The sequence below is a fragment of the Bos indicus x Bos taurus genome, chromosome 1 (genome assembly GCF_003369695.1).
Source record: "Bos indicus x Bos taurus breed Angus x Brahman F1 hybrid chromosome 1, Bos_hybrid_MaternalHap_v2.0, whole genome shotgun sequence".
Taxonomy (NCBI): Eukaryota; Metazoa; Chordata; class Mammalia; order Artiodactyla; family Bovidae; genus Bos; species Bos indicus x Bos taurus.
Window position 1 is genome coordinate 6,788,619 of NC_040076.1, and position 14,314 is coordinate 6,802,932.

Below are 14,314 nucleotides of genomic sequence, written 5' to 3' on the forward strand. Positions count from 1 at the left end.
CCAAACAATTCTTCATTGTTGTGATGTCCTGTGCATGGCGGGATGTCCAGCAGCATCCCTGGCCTCTCCTCTCTAAATGCAAGTAGCACTCCCCATTCTAGTCATGACAATAACCAGAATTTGCCAAATGTCCCTTGAGGGCATCAACCCCAGTTAATAACAACTGGTCTACCCCAGGCCATCGTAGTGCTTTAATCAGTTATTCTGTTTTATGTTTTCTGAGCAAATACTTTAAGACATTAATGCATCATTCCAGGATAGAGCTCTAAATTATTTATATAAGAAACCACAATCTTATCAAGAAAAGAGACTTCACTGCTTTTTTGGCACTTGCAAATACAACTAAGAGCAAATTCTGACTAGGGTTAGCTTATGCCAACTTTTAGCATACATTAAGGTTAAAAAAAGGAACAAAATACAGACTGGAGAATTTTGATCCATGTTTAATGAAAAAGAAGTTACAAGAATAGAAATGGACATAAAAGAAAGAGATCAATTTGGGGAAACATTGTGATAGAACAAGGGAAGATCATATTAATCCTGAATTTACTCATGTATTCTTATTAGTCATCATTGACCCAAAACATCTCCTTAAACCCAAAACAGAGGGGTAGTTAGAATTTTACTGATGTTTACATGGGAACTCACCAAAGTAATGTCTGTTTCCCCCAGAACACACACAAGCAAAGGCAGAAATGTTTACCAGGAGGTAACGTGGCATGAAGAAAATGCACCTTTATCAGTTTTTCCTTACAACAGCAAGTTAGCACTGTGAATGTGCACTCACACAAACATGCTTGCTGCTAATATTTTCATGAGAAAGCTTTTATGATATGCAACAATATATTCTTAATGCAATCAATCATTGAGGGATTAAACCTAATGGTGAACATAAATATATGCAGTGAAGTTTCTGACAGTTCACACTGGAGCACAGTTGAAATATTAAAGACATGAAATTTAAAAATACTCCGATGTGAAACTACAGTGAGCATCGTACTAGTCTGTTTCATGGCTGAATTCTGCTCGTGATTCTTAGTAGAAACAGTCAATGTTCTTTATCATTTTCTACCCAGATATATACAGTATGATCATACCTTGCTAAATAAGGAAAAAAAATGTTTTGAAACGAATTATGATCTCTAAAAACATCTGGTAAAGATTTGCTTTCATTATCTTGTTTAAAAGAAAATAGCCCTTCTGTCCAACTAGACTGGCAAGCATGCAATTCATTAGTGTAGACCTTGGCCGTGTGTGTAATAAGGAGAAGCAACAGATTTTACTCGCTATCCCTTTAAAATAAAAAATCTTTTGGCCAGTGCACAGCAGTCACCAACCTCTTATGCTCACACTGAATCATGTCGAGTTAGGACGAGCCCTGTCTCTTCTGATACTGTATTCTCAGTTTCTCCAGTTGTTCTACACACTGGGACTGGGCCAGCTTCAGTGTCCGATTCTCCTCCGTCAGTGCCTCGAATTCCCGAGCCAGCTGAGCGGCATCCAGCTTCTCCTTTTCTGCCTGATCCAGCTTGGCAATGAGCTCCTTTCTGAAGATGCACGGGGCAGGTGAGGCAGAAGCACAAAACGTAATGAAACAAATTAAATTACACAGCAACAGCATACTGGAAGCCGAATATGTCATTCCGCTCTGCTAAATCGGACCCATCTCTGCTTCTCCAGTGACTTAGGGTCATTTTTCTAGGTTCACAAATGTTTGCTGCCTTTATTTTATCCCAGCACCTCTATTAGGTATATCCCAAATACTTAAAATACACTTTTGAAAAGCTCAATAAGTCCATCAACAGTCAGAAAGGTGATCCTTTAAAGAGTTCAACTAACTGTAAATGTTACCACTATTTTGGAGAAAAAAGCAGAAAAATTTGTTTACAACTTAAGATGCTACTGTCTTAAGGGTAGGGGGACTATAGTTTGTCCCTTATCTATTAACAAGTTTTGTCCTCCAAGTTCAGATATTACTTCTTTTGTTTTCTGAGTTTAACAAACCTTGACTAAGTTTTTTCGAACTAAGAAATCTCAGTTGCTTCCTGCAGGTTTTATTTTCCATGTCTTTCTCTAGTCCTTATGTATATCTTGTCACTTTAACTACAAAAACGATGTATCCACATTTGGTGGGAGTCTGACTTGAGAATTCAGGAAGTAGGCTAAGGTTATTGGAGGGAGCCTGTGGTGATAACGCCTTAAACAAAATCAGTTTTCAATAAATATTTGTAAGTAATTCATTGATATAAATACACATAATAAGGAGGAGAAGGCAATGGCACCCCACTCCAGTACTGTTGCCTGGAAAATCCCATGGGCAGTGGAGCCTGGTAGGCTGCAGTCCATGGGGTTGCTAAGAGTTGGACATGGCTGAGCGACTTCACTTTCACTTTTCACTTTGATGCATTGGAGAAGGAAATGGCAACCCACTCCAGTGATCTTGCCTGGAGAATCCCAAGGATGGGGGAGCCTGGTAGGCTTCCATCTATGGGATCGCACAGAGTCAGACACGACTGAAGTGACTTAGCAGCAGCAGCAGCAGCAGTCCATGTTTAGATTTAATAAATTGGGGTGGGGGGCACACGATCCCATGGACTGTAGCCTGCCAGGCTCCTCCCTCCATGGGATTTCCTAGGTAAGAATCCTGGAGTGGGTTGCCATTTTCTATTGCAGGGGATCTTCCCAATCCAGAGACTGAGCCCGAATCTCTTGCATCTCCAGCATTGGCAGGCGGATTCTTTACCACTAGCGCCACCTAGGAATCCATTAATAAACATGACAACCCAAAACAGGTCCACTCCCCTTATATGTGTCGGTTAATCCTAAACTAGATTTAACTGAATTCTCCTTTACCTCCATATAAGGGTATGTCACATTTCTTCCTCCTCTGTAGGAAAAAGTGCAGAGACCTGGAACATCACTTGAACCAAGTGATCAAACTTGACATTTCTAGTAAGGAGATCAGTAGATGTTGCATACATCACAAAAGACCCTACATCTTTTCTGTGGTGTGTGCATGCTGTGCTGAGTCGATTCAGCCGTGACTGACTCTTTGTGACTCTATGGACTGTGGCCGTGCATGCTCCTCTGTCCATGGGATTCTCCAAGCAAGAATACTGGAGTGGGTTATCATGCTCCTCCAGGGGATCTTCCCCACCCAGGGACTGAACCCACATCTCATCTCCTGCATTAGCAAGCAGATTCTTTACCACTAGCACCACCTGGGTATTCCTTCCAAAAAATGCAAATACCAGACAACCTCAAATTGAGGGAAATGCTAAAAAAAATAGCTAGCCTGTACCCTTCAAAATGTTAGAAACAACTCTTTCACATGTTAAAAAACTAAAGAGAGATCAATATGCAATTCTGGACTGGGAAAAAAAAGCTCTGAAGGACATTATAGGGAAAGCGATGCAATTTGTTGTTGCTGTTGCTTAGTCGCTAAGTCATGTACAACTTTTTGTGACCCAAGGACTGTAGCCCACCAGTCTTCTCTGTCCATGGGATTTCCCAGGCAAAAATACCAAAATGGGTAGCCATTTCCTTCTCCAGGGGATCTTCCAGACTCAAGAATCAAACCCATGTCTCCTGCATTTGCAGATGGGTTCTTTACAGTTGAGCCACTAGGGGATGCAATTTAAATACAGGCTATGAATTAGATAACAGTAGTGTGTCAATGCTAAATTTCTTAATTTTAATTATGGTACTGAGGTCAAGTGACAGGATGTCCTTGTCCTTAGAAAACATCACTGAAGTATTTAGGACAAAGGAGCATAATAGAGATACAGATACTGATTGACATACACATATATATCTGTATATATATGGGATTCCTTGGTGGTTCAGACGGTAAAGCGTCTGCTCGCACTGCGGGAGGCCCAGGTTTGATCCCCAGGTCAGGAAGATCCCCTGGAGAAGGAAATGGCAACCCACTCCAATACTCTTGCCTAGAAAATTCCATGGATGGAGGAGCCTGGTGGGCTACAGTCCATGGGGTCGCAAAGAGTCGGACACGACTGATCGACTTCACTTTCACTTTTCACTATTTATCTGTATATATACATGTGATATAGATAGATACATATCCTACCTCTCTAAGAGAGAAAGAACCCCAGCAGTGTGCAGCTTTTGGGAGAGGGAGAATAAAGCACAACTGGGGAAATTTTTAATAACTGCTGCTAAGTCACGTCAGTCGTGTCCGACTCTGTGCGACCCCATAGACTGCAGTTCACCAGGCTCCCCATCCCTGGGATTCTCCAGGCAAGAACACTGGAGTGGGTTGCCATTTCCTTCTCCAATGCATACAAGTGAAAAGTAAAAGTGAAGTTGCTCAGTCATGTCTGACTCCTAGCGACCCCAGGGACTGCAACCCACCAGGCTCCTCCGTCCATGGGATTTTCCAGGCAAGAGTACTGGAGTGGGGTGCCATTGCCTTCTCCTTTAATAACTAGTGAATGCAATAAAGGAAATATGGGGGTTCTTTATATCATTTTTGCAACTTTTCTATAAATTTGAAACTGTCAAAATACAGTTGCCTTAGAAAAAGGGCAAAAAAGCAAATAAGAATAGAAGTTCTAGTATTTTCTTCCTGCATTCAATGGACTACCTTGTGTACCCAATTTGGTGACCACTGAGCAAAACCAGGCATTGGAAAGAAACACCCCAACAGGGACAAAGGGAAGATAACCTGAACACTGATACGCATACACACAAAGTTCCTTTGGGCTCTAATTGGTCTTTGAATCTTTGAATCTTCCATGAACACAAAGGCTCCCAAAGACAAATTAGAAGTTTGGGATTAACATATACACACTACAATATATAAAATAGATAAATACCAAGGACCTACTGTAGAGCACAGGGAACCATACTCAAATCTTATAATAACCTATAATGGAAAAGAACTTGAAAAAGAATTTATATGTGTATATATACATAACTGAATAATTTTGCTGTACACCTGAAACTAACCTAGAATTGTAAATCAACTATACTTAAATGGTTTAAAATGGTTTTTAAAAATGGTTTGAAAAAAGAGTATAGGGAATTCCCCAGCAATCCAGTGATTAGGACTTCACATTTCCACTGCAGGAGGCATGGGTTTGATCCCTGATCAGATTCAGTGAGGCCAAAGAGGGGAAAAAAAATATAAAGTCTGCAAGAAAATACTTGTTGATTAAATATAATTGGAGAATAAGGTACCTCAGGGTCAACAAATGTTTTAAAGATAAATAGAAACTCAAAGTACTTAGTCTAATTGGGAAAAGTCACACACCTATTAAGAAACAGATGTGAATCGAACCTATTCTTCTGATTAAATGTTTGAGGTTCTTGCCTCTAAACTTAACTTAAGCAATAAACGTTAATAATTAAATGTTAGTTAAGTTTCTTATGGGCTTCCCATTGGCTCAGCAGTAAAGAATCCACCTGCAACGCAGGAGATGTGGGTTTGATCCCTGGGTTGGGAAGATATCCTGAAGGAGGGCATGGCAACCCACTCCAGTATTTTTGCCTGGAGAATCTCATGAACAGAGGAGCCTGGAGGGCTACAGTCCATAGCGTCACAGAGTCAGATACAACTGAAGCAACTGAGCATGCACACACAGTTTCTAATGTAACTATCTTAAAGAAAGTGAAGTGAAGTCGCTCAGTCGTGTCCGACTCTTTGCAACCCCATGGACTGCAGCTTACCAGGCTCCCCCGTCCATGGGATTTTCCAGGCAAGAATACTGGAGTGGGTTGCCATTTCCTTCTCCAGGAGATCTTCCCAACCCAGGGATTGAACCCGGGTCTCCTGCATTGTAGGTAGACGCTTTGCCATCTGAGCCACCAGGGAAGTCCTGAAGAAATTTCTTAAAGAAATTGATCGGTAAAACTTATGTAAGTAAAAAGAGACATGCCTTCAAATCCCTCACCCATCAGATCATCTATTCCTGTTCTTTTCATCTCTTCAAATTAACTGTGTCACACAAACAGTGGCTACTGTCCAGGTTCCATATCTGATCTTGTTTAAAACTCCTGAGGACATTCATTACCAGTTTTAACTGGTAGGGAAAATAAATCACAAAATCACAGATTTTACAACTAAAAGGAATGGTCGTGATTGTCTAATCCAATCTTCTTGAGTCGGAGAAAGTCAATAATAATTTATTCCTTACTGGAATCAAGAAGACTCGATTGATAGATTTCTAAATTAGTTTCATGTATTTGATAAGCAGTTATACATCTATTTAATGAATACTGTCAAAACATCTGTTACCTCCTGTCCAAGACCTAGTTATATAGACAAGTTGATGCTCATCCATTGTGCTGTGCTGTGCTTAGTCACTCAGTCATGTCTGACTCTTTGTGACCCCATAGACTGTAGCCCGCCAGGTTCCTCTGAACATGGGGATTCTGCCGGTAAGAATACTGAAGTGGGTTGCCATGCCTTCTGCCAGGGGATCTTCCCAACCCAGGGATCGAACCCAGGTCTCCCATTTATATAGACAAATTGATGTTCATCCATTAGCAATTCATAATTAAATCCTGGCACATCAAGCTACAAAGATAATCATAAATAGATGATCTGAAGAGCAAGTCAATATGTATAATTGACTAGATAGGGTCTTGCTTTGATTTCTTATTTATCATTTCTATCATTCCCTTCAAAAGAGTTTGATAAAGGTGCAGAAGACCATCATCACAGGAATCTTATTTCTGATGTCAAGAACCTGTAACACAGTTTTCCACATGAGGTACCTCAACAGTGAAAAGGTCATAACCTTGGCTGCACCAGAGATCATCTATTGTCTCCATCCTAAGCTGCATGCTTGGCAAAGGTTTTATTTGCTAAAACAAATAGGAAAAGGGGAAATCCTAGTGAGTTGGTAGAAAAAACTTGAAGACTTTCTGTAAAGTAATTCCAAAATGAAGGATATTCTTTATCTTATAGGAGGTTGGAAATAGATTCATCATTAGGACAAATATTTCTCTGCTTCTGTGAAGACCACTACTATGGCTCTTCAAACTTTCAAAGCTGACTAAACATTTTTATTTGGAAAAGAAAATCCTGGCAGGTTAGCCCCTAGGAGCTAAAGTATTAATTTTAGATAATAAAGTAATACAATACTATCTCTATCATGGGGAGACTTTTAGTTTAAATAAAGATTTAGACTGCACTGTTAGTGATTCTCGAAAGATATGTGCACTTTGCTGTTGAGTATCTAAGTCCAGTTGGATTCTTTTCAATCCCATGGACTGTAGCCTGCCAGGTGCCTCTGTCCATGGGATTTCCCAGGCAAGAGGACTGGAGTGGGTTGCCATTTCCTTCTCCAAGGGTGTCTTCCTGACCCAGGGATTGATCCCACATCTCCTGCATCTCCTGCGTTTGTAGGATGATTCTTTAAAGGCCCAAATCTTTATGACTGGGGCACCAGTGGAAAGTGTAACCTCGTAGTCTGATGAAATCTGGGATACTGGGATTTCACATAAAGCTCAGTCCTAAAATGAAAGAATCCCCTTGACCACATCTCTGCCTCTTGGAGCAAAGTGAAGAGTCAAGACACTTCTTTGGCCCTTCTACTCATTCACGCAACACATATTTGTTGAAATCCTATTGCAAACCAAGCCCTGTCCTCCATTCTCGATTGCTTAGTTAGTCTCAGAAGTGTATCTCCCCTGTTGGAAAACGAACACAAATCCTACAACTTACCAAAAACCATCTTATCTGTATTAGACATCTTAGGAAAGAGGGTCAGATTTCGTTCCCTCATTACTACATACCCTGCAAACACTTGTGGAGAAATATCCTCATTCACTGTTTCTTTATAACCCTGAAAACCTACTTTCTGAGGGCTGTGTAAATACTTCAGGAAAATATGCTGGGAATGAAAAAAAGTGAGGTTTGGTTTTCAACGTTTGCTAACTGTGGTACTGTGGGAAGAAAACTTCCCTGAAGGCAAGCAAGTGAAACACATAAAACTGAACTTCCACCATCTGGCCCTTCCCTGCCCCTCACCCTCTTTGTCCCGTCTTTGAGAGTTTCCCCAGAACACAGGTTAAAAACCTCTGAGTTCCAAAATGTAACACAGGAATATCACAAAGAAATGAATGTTTCTGGTGAGATAGAAAAACCTCTTGCTGCTGGAAATTTCAAAACAAATTAAATACCATAACTAAAAACAAATCAAAATAGGGCTGTTTCTAAACTGACTTTACAAATTGCTTACACTCCATTTTCCTCCATCCCAATATATTCTCCTCAAGTGAGATATTGCTCCCTCAAGCATCATTTTAAACACTTTAAAAAGATGTGAAGGGACTTCCTTGGTGATCCAGCAGTTAAGACACTGCACTTCCAATGCAAGGGGTGTGGGTTTGATCTCTGGTTGGGGAACTAAGATCCCACATGCCATGCAGAGCAGCAAAAAAAAAAAAAAGACAAGAACTGCTGATCAGATGTTAATTGTGGTATTCCCCCTATGAAAACCCTTTTCTAAAGTTTTGCCATTAAAATTATATATCCTTTTTTTTAACTCAATAATAAAAAGACAACTCAATTTAAAAGTGGGCAAAGGATCCAAATAGACATTTCTCCAAGACGTCATAGAAATGTCACAAAGCACATGAAAAGATGTTCAACATTTTTAGCTATCAGGGAAGTGTAAATCAAAACCACAAAGAAACATCATTTTATAGCCACTAGTATGACTATACGGAGAAGGCAATGGCACCCCACTCCAGTACTCTTGCCTGGAAAATCCCATGGATGGAGGAGCCTGGTAGGCTGCAGTCCATGGGGTCGCTAGGAGTCGGACACGGCTGAGCAACTTCACTTTCACTTTTCACTCTCATGCATTGGAGAAAGAAATGGCAACCCACTCCAGTGTTCTTGCCTTGAGAATCCCCGGGACAGGGGAGCCTGGTGGGCTGCCGTCTATGGGGTCGCACAGAGTCGGACACGACTGAAGCGACTTAGCAGCAGCAGTAGCACGACTATAACCAAAAAGACATAATAAGCATTGGCAAAGATGTGGAGAAATTGCATCGTTCATACGTTTCTAATGGGAATATAAAATGGTGTAGCCATTTCAGAAACAGTCTGGCAGCCCCTCAGAAGGTTATGGGGCTTCCCTTGTGGCTCAGCTGGTAAAGAATCCTCCTGCAATGCCGGAGACCTGGATTTAACCTCTGAGTTGGGAAGATCCCCTGGGGAAGGGAAAGGCTACCCACTCCAGTATTCTGGCCTGGAGAATTCCACAGACTGTATAGTCCATGGGGCCACGAAGAGTCGGACACGACTAAGTGACTTTCACTTCAGAAGGTTACACGTGGGACTATCACAGGACCCAGCAATTCTCCTCCTAGTAAAAGTGAACGGAAAAGATACATACCCACAAACACTTTTACATGAATGTTTGTAGCAGCATTATTCATAATAGCCAAAACTTCAAAGAATCCAAAGGTCCATCAACTGACCAATGGATAAATGAATGTGGTATAACCATACAGTGGAACATTATTTGACAATAAAAAGAAATAAAACACAGTTGTATCTCATTTTATTGCACTTTGCTTTATTGTGCTTCACAGATACTGTATTTTGCTTTTTTTTTCTAACATTTGCTCATTTTGTGTCTCTCTATTACATTTTGGAAATTCTCAAAATATTTCAAGCTTTTTCATTATTACTGTATTTGTAATGGTAATCTGTGATCCATGATCTTTGATGTTATTATGTAAAAAGACCACTATTTTATGAAGGTTAGCATTTATTAGCAATAAAGTGTTTTTATATTAAGATATGTACTTTTTTGGGTTTCCCTGGGGGCTCAGCAGTAAAGAATTCACCTGTGGTGCATAAGCTGCAAGAGATGCGAGTTCAGTGTCTGGGTCAGGAAGATCCCCTGGTGAAGGGAAAGGCAACCCACTCCAGTATTCTTGCCTGGAGAATCCCACAGACAGACTGGCAGGCTACAGTCCATAGGGTCACGAAGAGTCAGACACGACTGAAGCAACTTAGCGTGCACGCATGTACTTTTTTAGATATAATGCTGCTACACATTTAATAGATTACATAGTATACTTAATAGATTAATAGTATAAACATGAAAGTGAGGTGAAAGTGAAAGTTGCTCAGCCGAGTCGGACTCTTTGAGACCCCATGTACTCTACAGTCCATGGAATTCTCCAGGCAAGATCACTGGAGTAGGTAGCCTTTCCCTCTTCCAGGGGATCTTCCCAACCCAGGGATCTAACCCAGGTCTCCCGCATTGCAGGCAGGTTCTTTCATATTCACTGGGAAACCAAAGAATTTGTGTGACTCTCTGGTGCGATGTTCACTTTACTGCCCATGGTCTAGAACCAAACCTGCAATACCTCCAAGGTCTGCCTGCACTGACACATGCCTCAACACAGATGAACTTCGAAAATATTACACTAAGTGAGAGAAGCCCGTCACAAAAGACCACATACCAAGTCTCTGAATGAGAAATGCATGATTCCATTTCTCTGAAATATCCAGAATAGGCAAACACACAGAGTCAGAAAGTAGATGAGTGGTTGCCAGTGGCTGGCAGGAGGAAGAGGAATGGGGACTGACTACTCAGTGCATCAGATTTGTTTTTGGGGGTGATGAAAATATTCTAAAATTGTGATGATGGTCGCACAGCTCTGAGTCTACCAAAAACCCCTGAATTGTTTCTTTTGTTACATAACATTTTTCAACCCAAATTTTCTAAGAGTTTACCTCTTTTCCTGATATTCTAAGTCAATCTTCCCACCACCACCACCCTAGCCACACCCCACAACATGTGGGATATTAGTTCCCCAACCAGGGATCTAACCCTCACCATACCCTCCCCGCATTGAGTGGAGACTCAGAGTCTTAACCACTGCACCACCAGGGAAGCCCCTCTAAGCCAAACTTTTAAACACTACAGCACCTAACACAATTTTTCTTACATAGAGCAACAAGTGATTTCTCCTCTGAATGAGATAAAACACAAAGCAAACTTTACTATTATAAATTTAAGTTTATTATTTTTTAACATATTTAAAAAATACGTATTTAATAATAGTATTATTAGTATTTAATTGGAGAAGGCAATGGCACCCCACTCCAGTGCTCTTGCCTGGAAAATCCCATGGATGGAGGAGCCTGGAAGGCTGCAGTCTATGGGGTCGCTGAGGGTTGGACATGACTGAGCAACTTCACTTTCACTTTTCACTTTCATGCATTGGAGAAAGAAATGGCAACCCACTCCAGTGTTCTTGCCTGGAGAATCCCAGGGAAGGGGGAGCCTGGTGGGCTGCCGTCTATGGGGTCACACAGAGTCGGACACGAATGAAGTGACTTAGCATAGCATAGCATTAGTATTTAATAATACTAAGTTTACTACAAACTTTACTGTTATAAGTTTAAATTTTAGAACTAATTAGAGTTTAACTCTACCTTTTCTTTTTTTTTGCTGTGTCGAATGACTTGCAGAATCTTAATTTCTTGACAGGGATTGAACCCAGGCCCCCTGAAGTGGAAGTGCAGAGTCCTAACCACTGGACTGACAAGGAATTCCCAAAAACACATTTAAGACATGCAAACAATTCAGTGATAAATTTCAAATGTCATAAAATATCTATGGGAGATTTGGGTTGACATACACACATTACTATATGTAAAAATAGCTAATAAGGATCTACTGTATAGCACTGCTGCTGCTAAGTCGCTTCAGTCGTGTCTGACTCTGCGTGACCCCATAGACAGCAGCCCACCAGGCTCCCCCGTCCCTGGGATTCTCCAGGCAAGAACACTGGAGTGGGTTGCCATTTCCTTCTCCAATACTGTATAGTACAGTATACTACTATACAGACTTCTCAATAAGTCTGTAGTGACCTATATGGGAAAGAATCTAAAAAACAGTGAATATATGTATGTGTGTGTATATATATATATATATATGAATATATATATGTATATGTATAACTGACTTACTTTGCTATTGTAAATCAACTATACCACAATAAAAATTTTTTTTAAATACTAAAATAGATAAAAATGGAATCCTAAAATATGTTCAATTAACCCACAGGATGTCAAGGAAAAAAAGGAAATGGCAAGGAAAAAAAAAAACAGAGGAAACAAAAAGAAAACAATAACAAAATAACCAACTCAAGTTTATAGCCCAACAAAAAAAAAAAACTCATTTCTATGAGTTTCCATTACATACACAAAATTTATATGTGTTCTATAAAAATGCTCATAATATTTATTGAAAAAAGTATATATATATTTTATGTTACTATACTTGTACTTATATAAATATATTTATTCACATACAAAAGGGTTAGAAAAAAATAGGCAAAAATGATAGTAGAGTTTTGCAAAGCTGTCAGAATTATTGGTAAATTTTTAAAGCTTTCAGTAAAATTGTCTTTTTTTTTTCAACTGAGAAGAGAAAACTTCCCAATGAAAGTAAGAAGCAGCTGATGGTATATCACTGGTCAATAAACCAGAAACTATTCTTTAAATTAAATTCACCCTATTGTGAGTTTGTAATCTTAGAAAATGTTTGATTCTCTTTATCCACCCAACAGACAAGATTTAAAATAATATATAATCAACTCTTCTCTCCCCTCTGTGAAGTCTCTCAAACTAGATCCAGGGAGACCCCCTCTGGAGACGAGAGTGAAGTTCAGTTTAACCTGTACCCACATGGCTCCAACATGTAAAAACTCTCTCTTAAACACCTGGGTTAATATGGACGGTGCCCCTCCCAGTGTGGTATGGAACATTCACTGCACAGCTGAAAGCAGTGGCTGTTCTTTTTTTTAACGCTTTATTTTGTACTGGTGTTATAGCCAATTAACAATGTCGTAGAGTTTCAGTGGACAGCAAAAGAACTCAGTCATATATATCCATTTTCTGGATGTATATATATCCAGTCATAGATATAGATATAGATATATCCAGAAGCAACGTAATCAGTCACATTTTATTAAATATAAGGAAGAAATGCTCATCCAAATGATTGAAAAATGAAGAGCTGATTTATTTCAGTCAAATCCATTTGGTCCACTCTATTTTGACTAAGTATCAACAACCTCAGATATGCAGATGATACTACTCTAATGGCAGAGAGTAAAGAGGAACTAAAGAGACTTTTTTTTTTTTTCCCCTTTAAAGAGCCTCTTGATGAGGGTGAAATAGGAGAATGAAAAAGCTGGCTTAAAATTCAACAATCCAAAAACTAAGATCATGGCATCCGGCTCCATCACTTCATGGCAAAGAGAAGAGGGAAAAGTGGAAATAATGACAGATTTTATTTTCTCAGGCTCCAAAATCACTGCAGCGACAAAATTAAAAGACAATTGCTCCTTGGAAGAAAAGTTATGACAAACCTAGACAGTGTATTAAAAAGCAGAGATATCACTTTGCTAACAAAGGTCCATCCAGTCAAAACTATGGTTTTTCCAGTAGTCATGTATGAATGTGAGAGTTGAACTATAAAGAAGGCTGAGTGCCAAAGAATTGATGTTTTCAAATTGTGGTATTGGAGAAGACTCTTGAGAGTCTCTTGGACTGCAAGGAGATCAAGCCAGTCAATCCTAAAGGAAATTAGAGTATTCATTGGAAGAACTGATGCTGAAGCTGAAGCTCCAATTCTCTGGCCACCTGATGCGAAGAGCCAACTCACTGGAAAAGACCCTGAAGCTGGGGAAGATTGAGGTCAGGAGGAGAAGGGGACGACAGAGAATGGGATGGTTGAATAGCATCACCAAATCAATGGACATGAGTTTGACCAAACTCCAGGAGACAGTGAAGGACAAGGAAGCCTGGCATGCTGCCGTCCATGGGGTCACAAAGAGTCGGACACAACTTGGCAACTGAACAACAATCTTGCCTAAACACAAAGGCCATTTAGGAGAATATCTGTTGCAAAATGAATTTCTACTTCAGTAAAATGAAAGTGAAGTCACTCAGTCGTGTCCGCCTACCAGGCTCCTCAGTCCATGGAATTTTCGAGGCAAGAGTACTGGAGTGGTTTGCCATTTCCTTGTGGCAGACGCTTTACCATCTGAGCCACCAGGGAAGCCCACTTCAGTAAAGTGTTAAAAAAAAAACAACATGAACCGCACAAAGCCTTTGTAGGATCAAGCTCATTTTTTTACAAATATAAAACATAACCATACTTCCAGTTTTAACAATTTATCTTAGCAATTCTTTACTTCTGATACTGACTCCATATTTTAAATACAGACCATACAAATTACAAATAAAAAATGCTACATGGTGGATATAACGATCTCCTATAATCGGCCACTGTAAATCACCCCA

General features: G+C 40.0%; 1 protein-coding gene across 4 annotated transcripts in view; it reads right to left on the bottom strand.

Annotated features, from left to right (window-relative positions):
* Positions 1-427: 427 nt before the first annotated feature.
* The window catches only part of MAP3K7CL (MAP3K7 C-terminal like), a 48,286-nt gene continuing 34,399 nt past the window's right edge, over positions 428-14,314 (bottom strand). For all 4 annotated transcript variants that reach the window (XM_027540877.1, XM_027540614.1, XM_027540788.1 and 1 more), the window contains one exon: positions 428-1,547. In XM_027540877.1, coding sequence (XP_027396678.1) covers positions 1,367-1,547 — 181 coding nt within the window. In that variant the 3' untranslated portion in view covers positions 428-1,366. The remainder of the gene's footprint in view (positions 1,548-14,314) is intronic.